Raw genomic sequence first — 22494 nt, forward strand, 5'->3', positions numbered from 1 at the left:
CATTGTTGTTGAGATGGACCTTTAGGAATGGAGGCAAGAAAGATGAAGGAAAAATTCTTTATGGTTGTAACAGTGAAATCAATTCTTAGAAGACCCCAATTGTAAGTATATTTAAAAGAGAAAATGGTCCTGAAATTTCCCAGAGGTTCTTGTAGTCTTCTTAGAGACCACCAGAGACATGATGCAACTAGTTTTACCACCATTTTCTGGGATGATTCTGCCAGACTCCCACCAAAGTTACAGCAGCAGACCGTTGCAAAAATTCATGGCCAGAATGTTTTCAAAGCAGAGTTTCACTTTTCACATTGTGTACAATATGTGCAATTTGAAGCAATCATTTTTAAGACTGATCCCAGGGTTTAATACAGTACTTATCATGTTGTTTGTGTGCTCCCACAGGTCTACTTGTCCTTTGTCTACCCGAATGACTTCACCAGGCTCACTCACATGGAAACGGAAAATAAGTGTTTCTACCGGGAGAGTCCTTTGTATTTGGAAAAGTAAGAACCCAGGAGTAAAGTTTAAACATAGAATATCAGAGGCATTAGATTGAGACAACAGTGAAACAAAAAGGCAGGCATCTGTTGTGGAGCTTTGGCTAGGAGGAATCGTTTGGCCTTGAGGCAAAGTTGAGGGTTTGTCTCCTGGACTGGAGTTTAGCAACCCAGATGTGCCTTTCTTTAAATACACAAAATATTCTGTGTAGAATATCATAGCTGGACTGTTTCTGTGCTGCATGAATCATGCCGATCTGATACCCTTTCATAAATTCACAAAGGGTTTTACAATTTGAGTTGCCACCTATCATCTTTGAGACCAGGATTTAGTTTCTAACTGTGCTGTTGGTAAACTCCAAAATGTAGTCTAGACAGCACGGCTTACGCTTTTCACCTCCTTGGCCAACTCCTGAACCCTCCCTCATTGAGTGGGGCACATCTCCAGGAGGGCCTTCCTTCTGTCACAAAGATACCTTACTGACACATTTGCAGAGGCCATGGCTGCATAGTGATCTTTTAGCCACACCCCAACCTCTACTTGCCATAGAGCCCTGGATGCCTAGTTCAAACAGTGCAAATAGAGTAAATACAATATTTCCTTAATCTGCATATACCTAACATACATACATTTTCTTCCCTAATGAAGTTGGCCCCACAAAATGGCCATGGAACACATTCCCTAGTACCTATCCACCCCACCTGCACTAGATCTGATGAAAAGTTGGTGGCATTTGGAGGGCATATTGGAAAGCCGAGGCCTACAGATCTATCTTTTTTTTAATAAAAGATGTTCATTTTGTCCCTGGTGATTTCTTTGTATTATGATGTTGGGTGTTGGTTATTAAGGTTTTCAATGAGCTTTCATCTGCAGCAAACATTAACAATGCAAGCAATATTTTACTGAGCGCTCCTATCTCTGTCCAGTTTTTCAGTGGCAGCTAAATCTGGTTTTCTATGGTATACACAGGCTGGAGTATACTTGTTACGACAAGGTGAGAAAGAGGTCTAGGGTTCCCTTTCAGCCTTCACCTGGTCTTACTGTAGAAGGGTTTAATTTCAAATACATCATGTTTTTAGTTCCCTCTTGGTGAATCCTTGTTCACCACTTTCCAATTATAAGGCAAAGAAACCAGCACAACAGGTTTTCTCAGGTTTAAAGAAGAAAAGTGAAATTTCTTAAACTTTAACTCTAATTCGGTTAACGCCTATGGATACACGACGTGCCCACGTTAGCATGCATACACGATACACACATGCAGATAGGGACAGAAAGAGCAGAAGAAAAATAATGTGGAAACGTTTGAGGCAATCTCTGAAGAGGGTTTTTTGTTACTGTGATTCGAGCTGGCTGTAGAGTCCTTGATTGTAGGTCGATCTTGCTTTTGTTGGGGCCCAGAATGTTTCTTAAACCTTGTTCACTGTTGGAGACTTTTCTCTCTTGGGGTTCATGTGTCATCAGTTGGTTTTGGAGTTCCGTGAGAAAGAGATGGGAGCAGACAGTAGAGGCTGTGGCAAGCCAGCCAGGAGAGGTTGTTTCAGGAGCAAACAGCTTTCTGCAGACTCTCAGTTCAAACTCTACAATTCAGAAAAAAACCCCAGACTGCCAAGCAGGTTAGTCTTGTGACTAACTGGATTGACCAGGTCTGTTTGTGGATTGTACTGGAGCAGGGGATAGCTCCTTTGCTCCAACCACTGTCTGTTAATATGCAAAAATGTCTTTCCAGCCAGGGGCCTGGCAACCCCTTGTCACAGGCCTTCTCTTCTTCACAGCAACAAATTGAAATTTAATGTTCATGGGGGGAAATTAATGTCCCTCATTCTTGGGAGGTGGGGGCCTGCACTACAATACTGAATATACTGAATACATAAAGCACATTATGGTGCTCACATCACACAATTCTTGGAACATGATATCAAAATCTCACTTTTGCTAAAAATCGCACAGCTAAAAATATTTTGTGACAGAAGAGGACTCCGAATTAAACATTTCAGCAGATTAAGATGGAGCACATTAAACTTTGCAATCAGTAAAACGCATGTGAGACTTTCACTTTGGGACAGCGTGATGATTAAATATGTTTGCACATCTCTGGTTTTCCCACTTGTAGGGCTGAATCTTCTGTGCCCACTGCTGATGTCAGTGGCGGGCGAAAGAAACGGTAGCCCGCACATGTCGCGGAGCCGCTGCAACCTTCCATTCGGCGGTTCATTTAAATAACCAGGGCAGGCTGCCCCCGCCTCCTGCAATCACGTGGAGAGGGCTGGCTGTCTGTCCCCGGCAATGGGCACTGATGCCATTTTTAAAGGGCTGTCAGCCCTACCAGGAAATTTTAATATTTAAAGGTAAAGTGAAAGAAAAAGAAATACAAACATTTTTTCAGTCCCTCTCCCAACCACCCCCCAACAATAACAATAAAATTAATTATTTTCCCTTACTCCCAACAAAACACTTACCTTGTCCATCTGACGTTCCACCCCCCCACCCCCAAACTGCACAAACTTTAAACTCCAACACTTCCCACCATTCCCTCCACCCATGACGATACTTTCACCCCGCCCACCCCCCACACTGATAAACTTACCTCTTCCCCCCCCTCCCCACTGGTGTGGCGCCTTGTTTCCCTGGACGGGGATCCAAAGGCACGGGAGTGCCGGCCGCCATGCCAAAGATCGCAGTGGGACATCAGGCGACGCGTAAGTATCATTAATTCATTCATTTTAATTTATTTAAATATTCAAATGGGGTTTCCGTCACCGAGTGGCAGGGGGGCCGCGCTTCCACCAGTAATATCGGGCTGGGCCCTCCCAGCGCAAAGTGCAAGGTGGCTCTCGGTTGGAGGCATCTTCAGGCCCACCCTGCCACAGAACCCAAACCCTGGGGGAGAATAAAATCCAACCCGTAATATTTGCATTATAGCCTCCTTATTAGTAATCAGCAGTGCCAAGATAGCTAATTAGATTATGGGTGTAAGTTTTAATTTTTGAAACATGGTGGATGAATTATTTCCCTATCACTGTCTGTCATCCTTTCAACATCATAGTAACAGCTCTGAAATAAGATAATGGCAGTTTCTGAGAGTAAATGAAGCTATGTTGGTATATCGTGGGAAAGACAGAAGAGAAAGTCTAATCAAACCTTCTTCATACTTACCCATTATATAACAGTTATATTGGTACTGTGTACTTTTGAGGTCAGTTCCTTAAATATATTCTTTTCCACAATTGAATATCCATCTCAAGTTACTAAAGCTTTGTAACTCAACCCACGACCACAGTTTTGCTTGAAATTTCTGTCCTTTCTCTCCCCACAGATTTGGATTCTACAAATACATGAAGATGGATGAGGAGGAGAACAAGCCATTCTTGTTTGATAACCCAGAGGGTAAGAGTGCTAGCCAGTTGGTGCTGTTACGTAGAATTACATAGAATTTACAGCACAGAAACAGATCATTCGGCCCAACAGGTCTATGCTGGTGTTTATGCTCCACACGAGCCTCCTCCCACCTTACTTCATCTCACCCTATCCACATATCCTTAGAACATAGAACATAGAACATTACAGCGCAGTACAGGCCCTTCGGCCCTCGATGTTGCGCCGACCTGTGAAACCATCTGACCTAAACTATTCCATTTTCATCCATATGTCTATCCAATGACCACTTAAATGCCCTTAAAGTTGGCGAGTCTACTACTGCTGCAGGCAGGGCGTTCCACGCCCCTACTACTCTCTGAGTAAAGAAACTACCTCTGACATCTGTCCTATATCTATCACCCCTCAACTTAAAGCTATATCCCCTCGTGTTTGCCATCACCATCCGAGGAAAAAGACTTTCACTATCCACCCTATCTAACCCTCTGATTATCTTATATGTCTCTATTAAGTCACCTCTCCTCCTCCTTCTCTCTAACGAAAACAACCTCAAGTCCCTCAGCCTTTCCTCATAAGACCTTCCCTCCATACCAGGCAACATCCTAGTAAATCTCCTCTGCACCCTTTCCAAAGCTTCCACATCCTTCGTATAATGCGGTGACCAGAACTGCACGCAATACTCCAGGTGCGGTCTCACCAGAGTTTTGTACAGCTGCAGCATGACCTCGTGGCTCCAAGACTCGATCCCCCTACTAATAAAAGCTCACACACCATATGCCTTCTTAACAGCCCTATTAACCTGGGTGGCAACTTTCAGGGATTTATGTACCTGGACACCAAGATCTCTCTGCTCATCTACACTACCAAGAATCTTCCCATTAGCCCAGTACTCTGCATTCCTGTTACTCCTTCCAAAGTGAATCACCTCACACTTTTCCGCATTAAACTCCATTTGCCATCTCTCAGCCCAGCTCTGCAGCCTATCTATGTCCCTCTGTAACCTACAACATCCTTCGGCACTATCCACAACTCCACCGACCTTCGTGTCATCCGCAAATTTACTAACCCACCCTTCTACACCCTCATCCAGGTCATTTATAAAAATGACAAACAGCAGTGGCCCCAAAACAGATCCTTGCGGTACACCACTAGTAACTAAACTCCAGGATGAACATTTGCCATCAACCACCACCCTCTGTCTTCTTTCAGCTAGCCAATTTCTGATCCAAAGCACTAAATCACCTTCAATCTCATACTTCCGTATTTTCTGCAATAGCCTACCGTGGGGAACCTTATCAAACGCCTTACTGAAATCCATATACACCACATCCACAGCTTTACCCTCATCCACCTGTTTGGTCACCTTCTCAAAAAACTCAATAAGGTTTGTGAGGCACGACCTACCCGTCACAAAACCGTGCTGACTATCGCTAATGAACTTATTCTTTTCAAGATGATTATAAATCCTATCTCTTATAACCTTTTCCAACATTTTACCCACAACCGAAGTAAGGCTCACAGGTCTATAATTACCAGGGCTGTCTCTACTCCCCTTCTTGAATAAGGGGACAACATTTGCTATCCTCCAGTCTTCCGGCACTATTCCTGTCGACAATGACGACATAAAGATCAAGGACAAAGGCTCTGCAATCTCCTCCCTGGCTTCCCAGAGAATCCTTCTTTTCCTTTCTCCCTCATTGTACTGATCTAACTAACATAGAAATAAAAACAAGGAATGCTGGACATGCTTCTTTGGTCTACTCTTAAAAGCAGGGAGAATTTTTGAGTTTATCAAAGTGACATATGAAACTAATTTCCATTGCTGGCATCTTTTATCGACATCAAGCATGCTCAGACCAGATATGGCCCAAGTGCAGAATAGAGGTCCCTCTGCAATGCTCCAACAACATATTTCAGATCTAAACCCAAAAGGCTTGCACGAGAGAGACATCTGTAATTCCCACACCAGCATCTGTGAAGCACCTCAAAATAAAATTACAGGTGGCAGGTCAAGTTGAGAAAGTGGTTGAAAAGGCATATGGGAATCCTGGGCTTTATAAATAGTAAAAAAGCTCGAAAGTTGTGATGAACCTTTATAGAACTCTGGCTGGCCTCAGCTGAAGCATTGTGTCCAGTTCAGGGCACCATGGAAGCAGCAGCCAATTTGTATATTTAGGGCCCAATTAGGAGTGATTTAGAGGTCCAGCAGCAGAGCAGCCCTGTCCTGGCCCAACTGCATGCGGAGGCGGCCATCCTGCAGCAGTCCAGAGGGCCATCGGAGCTGGAGGCTCCAAGCCCCAAAGAGGGGGCCATGGGCACGAAAGGCAACCCCCGCAACCCCAACGATGCATCCGGAGAGGGTTTCCCCTAAAATCTGAGGGACCTATGGCTTGACTCCTCTGTATTATTAATTTAACTTTACCTCTCCGAGGGCGACTCAACATGGAGCCCTCTGACTGGGCTGGTAGAATTGGGAGCCTGCCCACCGTCCTTAATAGGTCTCACTGCCAGCAAGTGCAAGCTCAGGACCCTCATTTCGTCCTGACATCGGGATCCTGAAGCCCAGGGGAAGGGGGCAGCACAGTGGCGCAGTGGTTAGCACCGCAGCCTCACAGCTCCAGCGACCCGGGTACAATTCTGGGTACTGCCTGTGCAGAGTTTGCACGTTCTCCCTGTGAACCGCGTGGGTTTTCGCTGGGTGCTCCGGTTTCTTCCCACAGCCAAAGACTTGCAGGTTGATATGTAAATTGGCCATTATAAATTGCCCCTAGTGTAGGTAGGTGGTAGGGGAAGTTGGGGATGTGGTAGGAATATGGGATTAATGTAGAGTTAGTATAAATGGGTGGTTGGTGGTCGGCACAGACTTGGTGGGCCGAAGGGCCTGTTTCAGTGCTGTATCTCTAAATAAATAAATAAATCAATAAATGTTTTGAAATGCAATGGAGTGGAACAGTGTTGCATGATTTCAAACTTTAAAGGCACAGGCTGCCAAATGAGGCACTGTAGTGCCGCTGGTGCTAGAAAAGCCCCAGACCCATAAAATGGCACAGACTGTGCATTCAGTCACTTCTAGCATGGGCTATGCTGGCCTACTGAACACTTGTGCTAATCTTTCACAGCTGAACATGCATTCAGCTGCATGAAGGATCCCTGACTCGTGCTATTTAAAGGATCAGGCAGGTACTTTTGACTTACTTCTACTATTGCAATGTTGGTGAAAGTACTGTGGCTGGATTTTGGAGGTCTATTGGTGAGCTTGTGCATCCATTCAGGAAGAGGATTTTGTCATCTGTGGCCTGCAAGAGTAATGAGGGCTATCACTGCAGTGCCTCTGGGTCTGCAACATGACACACAAATGGAGCAGAGGCTGCAAAGAGATGAAGCTCTGCCAAGAGGGAGGAGGAGTCCTCTCCTCATAAGCGCCTACAAACCACGAGTTTCCCAAGAGCACTTCTTATTTCTCTATCTGAGCCAGTTGCAATGCCTGAGGTGATTCTGTTTCACCTAGGAAGTGGTTACAGAACCACGCCACCTCCATTAACATGATCTGGAGCCTCACACCAGTAGTTGTAAAGGTCACAGTGGCATTAAATTTCTATGCATCTGGACCTTTCTGGGTGGGGGTCGGCGACGTATCCAACATCTCCCAGTACGCTGTCCTTCAATGCATCCAGGAGGTGATGGAGGCCCTATATGCCAAGAGAGGCAAGGTGAGCAGGCATGTGGATTAGCCAGGATAAGGGGATTTCCTATAGTGCAGGGAGCCATCAGTAGCACACACGTGGTTCTACAGGGGAGAGGGAATGAGATCGCAGATGCTACCATTCCATCAATGTGCAGTTGGTGTGTGAGCATGCACAGTACATCACGTTAGTGAATGGCTGCTATCCTGGCAGCAGCCACGTTACCTTCATTCTGAAGCAGTTTGCTGTTCCTGCTGTCTTCGCTTCGTGCTTCCAGGAGGGTGGCTGCTTGGGAACAAAGGATACCCCTGTACATGTGGCTCATGTTTCCCCTCCGCCACCCAACCACTCGGGGGCAACGAGAGCCATGGAGCCACCAGGAATATCTTGAAACAGACAATCGGCAAGCTGAAGCAATGCTTCCATGCCTGGACTGCTCTGGGGGTGCCCTCCAGTACATGTTGGGGTCTGTCTCCAAGTTTGTAGTCTGCTGCATCCTCCACAAGATCGCCGTCATGATGACGCAGCCATTATTACCAGGAATACGGAGGTCATCTTGTGAGGAGGAGGAAGAGGAGCAAGGACACCTTTGCTCCAGATGGGCAGTCAGAGAGCACCTGCTCAGACTCCACTTTCCGGGCCCTTTACCACCATGGTTCCACTAATCCTCACCTCACCAGCCATCTGGGATGCCCCATTACAGCCTCCCCTTGGCCAAGATCATACAGTAAAAGCTACCAACAGTAACCTATCCATAACGTCTTTATCCAAAAGCATATCCATTTATACAAATAGAAGTGAGCTGTTCATACTGTGCACTCCCTTAGTACCTGTCTTGTGAGTGTTTTTGCCTGTCCTATGCCGTGCTACCTCAGTGGCTGCAGTATGGCTGATGGAAGGCCGCTGACTTTCACTGGGAAAGACTGCAGATGGCCTTGCATGTGCCCTCAAGCAACTCTGGGGTTTGAAGGTCCTGCTTTGGTCTGTACCACCTCAGCATGGGCAGCAGCAGTCTGGGCTGGCTGGCTGACAGGCAACAAGGGCAGTAACGGAGAGTTAATGGTGGGAGCACGATTGCTGCTTCCTGAGAGAGGACAGCAGGTTCATGCTCTGTGGTGCCACTGCCACTCCCATCTCAGTAATCCTAGTAACCTGTTGGGGCACAGATTGCAGGACTGCTGTGAGAGCCTGCATGTCCGTTTGAGCACTGAGATCAGCAGCCATGATAGCAGCACTGAGACATTGGTTGGCCTCTGCCTGTGCTGCAGTGAAAGCTGAGACAGCAGCCAGCAGGTGCGACATCACAGCTAGGTCCACAAGTGCTATCATGAGTTGGCCATCACTTCCAAACTGGAAAAGATGGGCTTTTAGCTCTGCACGATGGCCTTTGCCATGTTGGAGCCAGTCTCCTCCATGCTCCTTGATCATGACAGGAGTATCTGGCAGGCCTGCCAATGCCTCGAGCAGCTCTGTGTGCATCTTCAGCAGCATTCTCCTGCTCTTTCATTCGTTGGTGTCATCTTCTTCCCAGAAGGTTGACTGCCATGGATCTCCACCTCTGTCTGTCCTGTGCAGTCCTTACACATTCTGCATACATCAACTGCATCCAGTCCATTATATCCATCATCCATTTTTTCTCTACTTCCCTCTCCTACGTTTTCCATCTATCTTTCCTTCCAGTAATTATCTCTGTCTACCTTCTGCTCTAATGATGTGACTGAATTATTGTATCTTCCTCTCTTTGATGTTATGCACTAATTTCCTCTTTTCTCCAGCCATTTCCAGCACTTCCTCATTAGTCTTTCTGTCTCTGTAAGATATGCGTAACATCCTCTGATATGTCCACATCTCAAATGCATTCAGCTTAACAATAGTCTCTTTGTTTGTTGTCCATGTCTCCGATGCATATAACATAGATGACAAAATGTAGCACCTCAGCATTCTTTTCCTAAGATTCAGGGTCAGTTTTTTTGATGTTAACAAGTCCTTCATTCTGACAAAGCTGGTCTTGGCTATCTTAATTCTCCTTCGGATCTCAGTCAGATCTCCCATCATCTGTGATCATCTGCCCAAGGTATGTGAACCTTTTCACTTGTTCCAGGACTCAACCATTTACTTATCACCATTGTCTTGATTTTATTCACATTCATTCTTAATCCATATTCCAAACTCCTTGCTTTCACTTTGTTCACAATTTCCTATCGGGCTTCTTCTGACTCTGCAATCAGTGCAGTGTCATCTGCGTATCTCAAGTTGTTAATATTCAACCCACCAATGATGCAACCTGGTAACTGTTCAATGTCTCTGAAGATAGTTTCAATGTACAGGTTGAACAGTTTTAGGGACATAACACATCCCTGACGCACTCCTCTTTTAATTGGGAAACTGTCTGACAAGCTGCTATCAAGTCGCATCGCCGCTGATTGCTTGCAAGCTAGATTCTGAATTATCCTTTTATCATTTCTGTCAATTTCTAGTTTGTTTAAGCATTCCATTACTTTCTGATGGTAAACTCTATCAAATGCCTTCTCATAGTCTATAAAGCATATATACACAGGTTTTTGTACTTCCAGGTATCTTTCGATCACTACTCTCAAGTTAAGGACGCCCTCTTTTTTTCCTTTCTTTGGTCTGAATCCTGACTATCATCTATCTCTGCTTCTATAGATTGGTCATTTCTTTCCAAAACGATTATTAAAATAATTTTCATCACATGGCTTATGAGGCTTATTGGCCTGTGCTCTGAACACTCTAAAGCTTTTGTTTTCTTTTGGGAGCTTAATGAACATTGGCTGCATAAGATCCACAGGTATGCATCTTATTCTGTAAATTTTGTTGCAGAGGTCTGTCAGTTTCCCAATGCTAACATCATTCAGGGCTTTCAGGCATTCTGTTGGTATATCATTGATTCCAGGTGCTTTCTTTGCTTTCATCTTTCTGTTTGTTCCACTGACTTCTGCCTCTATTATCTCTGGCCCTTCTCTTCCCTCTGGTGGTACCAATTCACTTCTGACATCATTGCATACTGCTCATTAATGTACCCCTCCACCCATTGTTTCTCTACCCTTTCTTTTCCGAAGAGAAGTTCACCTTCCTTGCTCCTTATACATCCACTATTTGTGGCTATTTTCTTCTTGTCTGTCAGTGTTTTAACTTTCTCATGCAACGCTCTCAGATTATGCCTTTTCTCCAGTTCTTCTATTTCCTTGTAATGGTCTTCAGACCAGCTTTCCTTGGCTGCCCTACATGCTTTCCTTACCTGCCTTTCTCCTGTTCACCACCCCATCAATGTCCTCATCTGAGCTCCCTGCAGTAGAACTTGGCTGCATTCTTGTCCTCTGGGTAGCTGATACACGCATTATCCTTTCCCCCTAGCATGGCTGTGACCCACTCATGCCCTGTGACTCACCACATGCAGATCCCTACTCTAAGCTAGCCTCTAAAATTTCAGCAGTGCCAGTATCTGAGCTGGTGGCTGCAAGTGTTAGATAAAGTAACGGTGGTTCTTGATCTCTGATGTAGTGTTGCCCTCCCTCTTTCCCCCAGGACTGCTGTGGCTAGGCAAACAGCAGTTCTTGAGAGTCTGAAAGCAGAAAATCAGAAGGGGAATGTTGGGGTGAGGGAAGGTGGGGTGGGCTGGAAAGCAAGTGATCCATAGTCACATGATCTGCAGAATTCACATCATGCCAGATAGCAAGATGAGGGTGAGGTGGGAATTAAGAAGGGCGGCAAAGCAGTAGCATACCATCATCCTGAATGCTCTTGGCAATGTCGGATGCTATGGGCTCTGTCGTGGTCAGCCCCACAATGTGGGGAATTGTCTGCTCTGACGGGCTCAGGATGAAGATGTGCCTGTCCCCCACTGCTTCTTTGTCATTCTCTTCTATCGTGTGACACCTTGTCCTGTAAGAGAGAAGGCAGAATGTCAGTGATTGTGTTGCACTGTGTTTTGGTGATGTGCCTGACATAGCTGAATAATTATAGGTGGGAGCATCAAGAGGTGAGTGTGAAGTTGGCATCATTGGAAAGTGGGTGAGGTGGAGTATCTGAGTGTAAGGTGTCAGTCTTGAGTGCTAGTGATTTCTGATGGTTGAGTGATGGGGGTGTGGTGCATAGAGCTGCCTGAGGGGTTGGTGGTACAATGGGTTTGAGAGGTCCTTTGAAGATGCATTCACTGACCTTCACCACCCAGGTGAGGTCATTAGATTTCTTCTAGCACTGCAGCCTTGCCCCCGGCACCATATTCCGGGGGTTCACCTTCCTGGCCACCTGCTCCCATTCCCTTTGGAGGATGTTCCTTGAGGCCCTCTGCACCCCCCCCCCCCCCCCCAGGGACATGGCATCTCTCATCCTGTCACCGTCCATGACTAAGGCCTGCAGCATCTCATCCACGAACATAGGAGACCTCTCTCTGCCCTGGTGCTCCATTTTCCTTCTTCCCAATTGCAGTCCTGGTTTTCAGGAGCAGCCTCCTTTCTTTCAGCGCAGCTTCCCTATAAGAGGGACAGACTGTCTTTAAGAGCTGGAGGCTAGCTGGATCGCCCTAGGCCGCACATTCAAATCATACAAATGAGGCAGCAGCACAATTGCAAATCGCAACCCGCGTGCCCAAAAACGGATGCAAAAGAATTTTAGTCCAGATTCTTTTACATTGTGTTATTGCTCAATCACTTGCAAACAGTTATTCTTTACTTTTTTTCCCCATAATTTGGGCTTTATAGATTTCCCAGAAGAATCAGAAGGAGTTGACAGCGACTCCATACTAAGCAACAGTCAGGTAACATGGGTCAAGAGCAACATGAGAAAGCATGAAAATAGCAGCCTGGCCCAGGACCAAGTGGCTGCAAAGAGAAGACTTCTGCCATCAGTGGTGGACAACAAGAATGACTTTGATGACTACACATTCAGCCACAAGAGAAAGACTGTGACTGAGAAGCTCCACATTGTAAAATTGCAAAAAAAGGTCTTAGATCCAATTCCTCAGGAAGATGATGTGTCTCCACCAGCTATCTCCTACTACAGTCAGGAAATGGACGTCTTTCGCAATCCAAAACATAGACAAAGCAGGTCCCTAACCTGGGCTAAGTACAACCCAGAAGAGTTGAATAAAAAGCCAGCCAACCAATCAGCTGTGTCCAAACTTGGTAAAAGTAGCTTGTTCAACTTGCAGCCGCAGATTTCTATTCCACTAATTCCCAGCAAAACCAAACAGTTTTTAAGTAACTCCGCTCATGCTGGGATCCACAAAAAGAAACTCAGTGAGCCCAAGAAGCTGCAGAACAAAATCTATGTAACAAGACCTCAGGAGAGGAAGAAAAAGACATTGCATGCAGAGAAGGCCAAGGATTTGTTTCCTGGAACGTACAAGTACACTAGCACAAAGAATGCTGAACTGCAAGACTTAGGCCCAAAAAACAAAGAGAGGAACTTGGCTTCTATTACAAGGGGAAAAAAGACAACATTGTACCTCACTAATAAAATGTTTTGGTTCAAAAGCAACACCTCACAGGAGGGCGAATTGCATGATGCCAACAATTATGCCTTTCGTGGGACAACTACTAGAAAGGTGAGGAACTGGAAGGCACTGCACAGAAATTTGGAGCAGTATAGGGGCGACAAAAACAGACACAGCATTACTGCAACACCTCAAGTTCACCTTATGAGTGAGGAAGCTTTGGGTAATGAAGAAGCCACACTTGGCAAAGAGAAAAGGGAGCTTAAATCAACAGATGTTGCTGCTGGAAATGGTGCTGAAGAGACACCCTACTGGAAGACCGAAGACCTGAGTGAATCCCAGCAAACCTACACAGACCAGTTTGAGATTACTGATGATGGACTGTCAGATTACAGTTATGAGGATGCAGAGCTGCAGCAAAATTGGATGGAAGAGTCCATAAACTGGCAGCGAACATTCAGCGTCAGCTCCATGGATTTCGAGCTGCTGCGGTCGGACTGGAATGACCTCAGGTGCAACGTTTCAGGCAACCTGCAACTGAGTGAGAGTGAGGTGGTGGATGTTCTGGCACAGTACATGGAGAACCTGAATGAGAAAAATGGAGGGTAAATATTCTCAAACTATATTCATGTGTAATTATTTTGTTTAGAAAGTAAGCCTTTTTTTTTGCCTTGATCCATTTTAAGATTGACAAGTGATAATGTGGAGCTAACCTTGTGTTATTACCAAAAATGTACCTTAATCCTTGTGTTTTTTTCATTTTCCTGTCTTTCTCTGCTCTCTGAGTGCAATAATACAAATGATCTCACTGTTGAGGGAAATTATGTGCCATGGATTGATGCCCTGAAAATTGGGAATAGGATGCCAATCTTATCTTACTTACAAGGGGGAATTTTATGCTCTCACCCGTGGCAGGTTTGGAGGTGGGGAGAGCATGTAATTGGGTGGGATGTTGGCCGGGAGTGGGGCAGCAGGTGGCAGGTGGGGGGTGGGGGGGATGTGGGTGGTGGCATCCACACCACCTTGCCGCCTCTGCCGAAATTGTCCGGGGCGAGAAGACCTGTAAATGGTCTTCCCACCCCGCTGTCAATTGAGGCCCTTAAGTGGGCAGTTAATGACCAATTAAGGGCCTCATCCCGCCGCTGCAATTAGCCCAGCGGGCCTGTTGCTGCACGAGGAGCATGGCAAGATAAACCATGCCAGCTCTGGGTGGGTGTGTCCCTCATTAAAAAGTACTTCATGCCTGACAAGGGACCCGACATCAGGAAGGGGGGGCCACTGAGAGCCACCCCTCTGCCCTTGCTGCCGGTCCCCCTCCACCCCACCGTCCCCCACGACCCATACCCCGTGCAACCCCTCCCGTCTTGACGTATCTGTGGCCTGGGTCCAGCGCCGCTCCTGGACCTTGGGTGGGTGCACCACTGGCAACAGCCACCACCTCCGAGGTAGCGCTGCTCAGTTCAAAAGCTGCTGGTCTCTGATCGTTGCAACTCTCAGAGGGAAAGATTTCCGTTGCCAGGTCCTTCATCCCGTGGAAAGCCCACCGCCATCCAGTTAAGTGCCTAATTGGCACTTGATTTGGCAGGCCTCCCACAGAAGGGGCAACGTGGGGTTCTTGCCAGTGCTTTTGCCGGAGGTCGTGACTCCCGTTGTCCAGATAAAATCCTGGCCACAGTCTCTGAGAGATGAAAGGGCACTGTTTCAACTTACTGCCAATCTTATTGGGTTTGGGTGGGTGATGTGCGGGATGGAATGGATCTGTACTTTGTATTGGTACTTCAAAGTGCTGTGCTGTTGGGTGATGGAATCTGGGCTTCTGTCTATGAATTTCCAATTCCAGCAGTGCCTGCCCCCCTTCCCAATGCCCTTCTGCCAACGGCTATCGCCTGGGAATACATCGTCTGATCACTAGCCAAGCCATGGTGCCTGCTGCTAGAACATTAGTAAACAATGTACTGGAATTATAATAAAGCTAAAGGTAGAGAGGGGAAAGAGAAGAACATCATCCCTTGGGGTGAATTTCGTCAGGGATTTTCCTTCTCTGTCGCCAGAATTCCATTGACGTTTATTAACATAGTTAATGGCGGCTTAGTGGGAGAAAGCCTGAGAAAACGCACTCCCACACGTTTGTGCTGGATGTCCACTTCTGCCTCAGGGGGTGAAAGGTCACCTATGTTACAAGAGAGCAGCATTCTCACATCTCTACAGGGAGTCATTTCATTTGTAGGAACCCGTGTAAAACAAAAAAAGCATGGGCATGATTTCCCGAATACTCCCACTATTTATACAGCAGACAGATGGTAACCTATAGTTTAGCCAGAAAGTGTTGATAATATTATTGGGTCACTGGAGGATTTATTTTAAGCATCAGCACAGATACAGCCATCAGTTTGAGACTGCTCCAGCGTCAAATGTGTATGTTTGTCAAGCTCCCCCACATTCAACGGCAGTAACGGCCAGGATTTTACAGGTCTCCCTGAGGTGGGATCAGAGGCAGGGGAGCACGGAGTATCGCAATGGGTGGCGGGACGGGGAGGGCAGCGGGATGGAGGGCCCTTCATCTCCTCGTTGCCCAGCGATCCTCCCGGTAAAGCCTAGCTACCCGACCCAAACCCAACCAAACCCAAGTACATGTGTTGGGTTCGGGTCGGGTCGGGTCTGGTCTGTATTTGGCGTCCAGCATTCGGGCTCGGGTTGCGTCAAGCTGGACTGTACTGTTTTGTTTCATATTGTTTTTGTTTTAGTCTATGATCTTTTTCTGTTTCAAAAATATGTTTGATATTTTCGGGTCGGGCATTTAAAAAAACTAAAGGACTCGGGCCCGGTCGGGCTCGGGTTGGCTGTTGTCAAGTTGGGCCCGGGTCGGATTTTAATTTTATACCCGAGCCAGGTTTTACTTCCCACGGCGGAATCGGCCGACGATGGCCTTCCCACCCAGAGGCCAATTGAGGCCCTTAAGTGGCCTGTAATGGCCAATTAAGGGCCTCTTCCTGCCGTCGCAGGGGTCTTACCAGTGGCAGAGAAAACACCGTGTAACATGAGATGGCCTCCCTGCAGACTTCGAGGGGGGAGGAAGTGCTCCCTCCGTGGGCAGTTTGTGGCCGACAGAGAACCCCCACCAGGAACAATTTTACTTCCGGGACCCCCTCCCCCTGGACTGAATGACCACACCCTCACCTCCCCTTGCTGGGGCCTTCCGGACTGTCCCTGGTGACCCTGCCTCGCCTACCTCTGTTCCGGGGTTCTACTGCTGGGCCTGGGACTGAGGCCTCTGCAGGATCGGCAGTGGCCACTGCCCCCGGTGGCACTGCTGATACTGCTGAGCTGTCAGCCATCTGATTGACCAGCAGCTCGTGGAGGCAGGATCCCCCTCCCTTTAAAGTCTTTACAGCGACGGGGATCCCACCTCCTAAAACTTTGAATCAAAAAGACTGGAGGATCACTCCAGGGGAGGCATGAAAAGGCAGAGGCAGGGTTTCCCCCACTTTTTCAGCCCGGCACTGGGAGCCCCGCCTCCAGCACAAAATGCAGCCCAACTTTTCCGAACCATCTCTGTTCAACCTCCCCTCTGATAATGTCATCAGCAATTGTTGCTGAAACAAAAACAAAAGATTTTCAATCATTTGAAAGGACAAAATGTGAGGAGATTCCGTTCTGCAAGCTTTTTTTGTTCAGGTGAGTCCAATGCACAGAGTCTCTTAAGGGCCAATTTCTGTAGATGGCACCTATCGGATTGTGGGTAGGGGTCTGCTCTGTTTGCCCAATGATGTTGGTGGGAGGCTCAATCAATTTTTATGGTCAAACCTCATCTGAATGAACTGCTTGCCAATTGGGAGGGCGGCCAATCCAGCGATGCGGCTGCCACTTAAAGGCAGCCCCTAAAGGGGAGGTACACCATGCAAGGGTAGTCAGTGTAGAGCATACTCTTGATACAACAGGCAACATGATGTCATCCAGAAACCACCTCCCACCACCCCCTCCCCCCGCCTGCCCCCCGACAACCCCATTCACTTTGAACACTCTTGTTTGTTAGTTATAAAAGTATTGGAGACCGGCAAAAAGGTCTGCTGACATAGTGGGGAGCTGGAGGCAGGATTTCATGTGGTGAAACCTCCTGGAATAAGTTCAACCAGAGTTGACAACCCCACCTGGACTGCCTTCCAGTTTCTCTTATTTTCTGTTCCTGCCTGCAGCACCCTACTTTAGCTTCAGCACTATCAATCCTTCCATTCTTCCAATTCCCATGCCTCTCCTCCAAGCACAACAGGACACTTCACAACATCTCCATCTGCTTGCACTCACACACATACACCTGTTACTACCCTCAAAGCAATGTTCCCTTCTTGTCCTGCCCACTGCTTGATTTTTTCATCAAATGCACTATGCTAAGCTGCCTCATAAACATTTTTAAAGCCCTTCAGCAGGGCACACACTAATACACTTCCACTGTTCTGCCAGGAGAAGCTGGCACAAATGAGAGGAGAGAGTACAAGAACACACGGTGGTCCTGCCAAGCTACAAACTCTGATACAAATGGATGAGGCCGCCATTAAAAACATTGGCAGAGAGAGCACGCCGCATTGTATTGGCAAGGCTGGAGGTCAGATACAGCAAAGCGTTTCAGCATCTTTCCTTCCTTTTCTCTTTCTACTTAACTCTCTCAGTCCTACACACAATCACCCCCATTACCCCTTGTGGGATAGAGAATGAGTGAGAGGGACCTACACTGGGTGATGCACCATCCACAAGTGAACAAGTGCAGGTGCAATTGGAAAGAATGGCTCAGGAAAAAGCTCATTGGAAGGCAAGCTCACAGCCTAGCCCTGCTGACCAAGACAGAGATGCAGACTTTAGTAGCCCCAGTATTTAGAAGAAAAAAGATTCATGTACACCTGCAATTGCTGAAGGTATTAGCTAGCCTAGCAGGGAGCTCCCACAATATGTCAGAGGTGGTGGAGGAGCCTGCCAATAACTTGTGTGCAGTTCTGGCACATGACCTTGACACTCTGCAGTCAACCATGGAACATAAGGTCACCTAGCCACTGAGGAAAAACGAACTAAGCTACTGAGAAATTTACACCTACCGAGTTCCTGTTTACCCAGTGTGGAATGCACACTAGAAAAAGGACTTACATTTATATAGTGCCTTTCACAACCTCAGGATGTCCTAAAGCACTTTACAGCCAATTAAGTACTTTTGAAGCATAGTCACTGTTGTAATGTAGGAAACACGGCAGCCAATTTGCACACAGCAAGCTCCCAAAAGCAGCAATGTGACATGACAAGATAATCAGTTATAATGATGTTGGTTGAGGAATAAATACTGACAGGACACCAAAGAGAACTTCTTCAATATAGTGCCATGGGATCTTTTACATCAACCTGAGAGGGCAGACAGGGCCTCCATTTAACATTTCAGACAAAAGATGGCATCACTGAGAGTGCTATATTCCCTTAATACTGCATTGAAATGCCAGTATTATCTGCTCAAGTATCTAGATTTGGATTTGAATTCATGACCTTCCAACTGAGAGGTGAGAGTGTTACCACTGAGCCGCAGCTGGCAGGCACAGGTTTGCAACAACGAAGGCTGGAGTTTGACCAGCTAAAACCATGCAACTGATCAGTATTGAACACTGGTAAGTTCCCTGCCATGAGCCCAGCTTGGACCATCTTACCCACTTGGGTTGCAGAGTTATCTGGCATTAAGCAGGAAGAATACAGCCCCCTAAAGCCTACCATTGCAGGTTCTAATGATGAGCCAAGCTGGCTGGTTAATCATCAATAGTGCCCTGGAGTCTTTCACAACGATCAGATTACTGAGTCTGCCACTGATTGTTGGCTTGAATCCTGACTTCCATCACTGGTCACTTCACCTTGGATGCACTTTGATCCCAAAAAGACCTTCCCTCTCCTGCCAAAGGTGGAGGTAAGTGAGGTGTGTTTGAAATCAAGTGACATTCTGACACTGAGAAACTGGAAAAATCTTTTCTCAGGATAAATGGGCCTCATGGGATTCTTCCCACTTAGCACCAAGAGAATTCAGCAAGCAGGTTTCCCAGTGGATAGGAGCACAATGTTTTCATTAAACATTATAAATTGGAATAAATCTAAAATTGATGTACACATGGAATCCAAAAAAGATAACCTGGTTCCCTTCAGTTGTGCTTTCATAGAATGAAATGAAGAGCCTGTTTTAACAATTTTTTTCAAATTATGTATGAGTCATCTGTATTTACTGGAAGTAAGTATTGCCCAATATAAAAGTGTCTTGCTTGTAGGGACATTAATGTTTAATTGCAGCTAGAGAAAGTACAGTTGTTAGTGTGATTTTTTTCCATCAACATTGCATAACAGCACATAAGAAACATTAGCACAGTGCACTTGCTGTGGGTAGATTGTTTGTTATGAGCATAGCCCAACGCTTGCAAAATGTAGGACAATTGCATGTGCCTGATACAAATATCATTCAGCTATTTCTAACACTTCAGCTGTACTCTGCTTATTGTCTGATAGATGGGCTGCTTCCCATCTGTAGACTCCAATTCCTTTACCTCCATCTTTCTCTACTTTATTAATGATATTATGATCAGCAGTCATCTGAACATTCCTCTCTTGTTGCTTTTAAACTCAAGTACGCTGTTGTACATGCTCTTACTACATCCCCATGATGTTGAACTCAAGATTCACCTCTTTTATTTCTTTACGCTGAGGATGTAGGCAATGCTGGTCAGGCTGCATTTATTGCCCATATCTAGTTGCCCTGAGAAGGTGGTGCAGGACCTTTTCCTTGAATAATGCAGTCCTTATGATGATGATGCTCCCATAATGGTACTAGAAAGGGAATTTCACAATTGTGACCTAGCAATGATGAAAGAATGCCAATATATGTCCAAATCAGGATGTTTTGTGACTTGAATGGAAACTTGGAGGTGATGCTACTTCCACAACACTGCTATTTTTGTCCTCCTTGATGGTAGTAGTCACAGGGGAAGAAGGTGCTCTTGACGTAGCCTTGATGAGTTGTTGCAATCCATCTTTTCACTAACACATACTGCTACCTCAGTGCACCAGCGATAAAGGGGTGAATATTGAGTCCAGGAGCAGCAATGAAGCAACCTGCTCTGTCCTAGATTCTGTTGAGCTTCTTAAATGTTGTAGCTTCATCCATCCAAGTGAGTGATGAATATTCCATCACATTCCTGCTTGAGGCTTTTAGATGGTGGAGAGGCTTTGAGCGGTCATGTGGTGAGCTATTTGTTGCTGAATACTCAGCCTCTGCCCTGCTGTTATATCCACTGTGTTGATATCCCTAAAGTCCAGTTCAGCTTCTGGTCAGTGGTGACCCCAGGAAATTGATGGTGAGGGATTTAGCAATGGTGGCTCCATTACAGGTCATGGAAGACGGATTGTCTTCAATGGAAATAAAAATCGGGATAGATGTAAAACTTTAGTGTCACATTTGACCCTAAGATGAGCTTCTGACCTTGTATGTATGCCTTCACTACGATCGCCTATTTCCACCTCTGTAACATCGTCCGACATCGCTCATATCTCAGCTCATCTGCTGCTGAAGCCCTCTTTCATGTCTTCATTACCTCTAGCCTTGACTATTTCAACACACTGCTGGCTGGTTTCCCACATTCCATTCTCTGTAAACTTGAGGTCATCCGAAACTCTGCTGCCTGTGACTTAACTCTCACCAAGTCCCATTCCCCTATCATCCCTGTGCTCGCTGACCTACATCGGCTCACAGTCAAGTGACATCTTGATTTTAAAATTCTCATCCTTGTTTTCAAATCCCTCCATGGCCTCCTCGCTCCCTATCCCTGTAATCCCCTCGAGCTCCAAAACCCTCTTAAATATCTGCGCTCCTCTAATTCCGACCTCTTTTTTTATCCTTTCATGGGATGTGAATGTCGCTGCCAAGCCCATCCCTAATTGCCCTGAAGAGGGTTGTGGTGAGCCGCCTTCTTGAACTGCAACAGTCCTGTTAGGAAGGGAGTTCCAGGTTTTTGGCCCAGTGACAGTGAGGGACCGGCGATATTGTTCCAAGTCAGGATGATTGTGCATCCCTAATTTTAATCGCTCCACCACTGGTAGTTGCGCTTTTAGTTGCCTAGGCTGCAAGCTCTGGAATACCCTCCATACACCTCTCTGCCTTTCCACCTCACTTTCTTCCTTTAAGACATTCCATAAAATCTACCTCTTTGACCAAGCTTTTGGTCATCTGACCTGATATCTCCTTTTGTGGCTCGGTGCCATACTTCATTTTATAATGCTCCTGTGAAGCACCTTGGGATATTTTATTATGTTGAAGGCACTATATAAATATATGTTGTTGTTGTTGTTGTAAAACAGGCAGCTGATTTGCTGTCTCCTGTTTTACCCTATTGCACCAAATTAAAATTACCCCCCACTGTTTTCTATTCTGTCATTCTTCCCCAGGGCCTCAAAACTGTGAAGCTCTTTACCTCCCTCAGTCCTTTTTTTTGCTACAATCTACCAGAAATTTCAACCTATATTGTTATCCACTACTTCGTCACATATCAAATTTTCTGTCTTGTTGGTGCCTGATGCTATACAACTTGGACTTTCACTTAGGTTCCTTATTTAAAGAAGAAACCTGCTAGGCATATTGGAAAAATAAAATGAACCTTTTACTTCTACTTTTTTGCTTTGCGTCCACCATGTTTAGAAACCCTGGTTACACGTCAGCAGGCAATTGGCTGGAAATATTTTTATAAAATTGGAGAGTTCATTTTAAATGTTACATAGAATCCATCGCACATTAACAAGTTATTCAGCCCAACCGGTTGATACTAGTGTTTATGCTCCATACAAGCCTCCTCCCACCCTACTTCATTTAACCCTATCAGCATATCCTTCTATTCCTTTCTCCCTCATGTACTTATCTAGATTCCCCTTAAATGCATCTGTACTATTGCCTCAACTACTCATGTGGTAGCAAGTTCTACATTCTAACCACTCTCCAGGTAAAGGAGTTTCTCCTGAATTCCCTATTGGATTTATTAGTGACCATTTTATAATTACAACCCCTAGTTGTGGATTCCCCTACAAGTAGGAACATTTTCTCAACATCTAATGCCATTTGCTTCTTTTGCCTCTTTCAACAGGATTTATACACTTCTGCGGATCATTAATGTGGAGAAGCGGAGGGATTCTGCTCGTGGTAACAGGTACCTCATTGAACTGGAGCTGATGGAGAAGAGGAAAGTGGTCCGTTTAACAGATTACATTTATCTCTTGCTGCACAGAACCAAACAAGATGATGGAATCGAAGTAACAACACAATTGCATGATAAGGAACCCACTCACTTGAATGTTCCTTACCCCAAACCTCTCCTATGCCAACCAGTAGGATTGCATATAAGATCTGATGTCATGGTACACTTCGTAGTTCCAGGTGAGGAAGAACTTCATTGTATTCAACTGGATATATGTTGTTATGATCAGGTGAGGAGGGGT

General features: G+C 46.0%; 1 protein-coding gene across 4 annotated transcripts in view; it reads left to right on the top strand.

Annotated features, from left to right (window-relative positions):
* Positions 1-22494, top strand: part of b4galnt4a (beta-1,4-N-acetyl-galactosaminyl transferase 4a) — a 973366-nt gene that overhangs the window by 879310 nt on the left and 71562 nt on the right. For all 4 annotated transcript variants that reach the window (XR_010976333.1, XM_068045982.1, XM_068045983.1 and 1 more), the window contains exons 12-15: positions 400-500; positions 3809-3879; positions 12272-13610; positions 22143-22432. Coding sequence is in view for 3 of the 4 variants with exons in the window: in XM_068045982.1 (XP_067902083.1) it covers positions 400-500; positions 3809-3879; positions 12272-13610; positions 22143-22432 (1801 nt within the window). In the remaining variant the exon portion in view is untranslated. The remainder of the gene's footprint in view (positions 1-399; positions 501-3808; positions 3880-12271; positions 13611-22142; positions 22433-22494) is intronic.

Source organism: Heterodontus francisci, chromosome 14 (assembly GCF_036365525.1).
Source record: "Heterodontus francisci isolate sHetFra1 chromosome 14, sHetFra1.hap1, whole genome shotgun sequence".
Lineage (NCBI taxonomy): Eukaryota > Metazoa > Chordata > Chondrichthyes > Heterodontiformes > Heterodontidae > Heterodontus > Heterodontus francisci.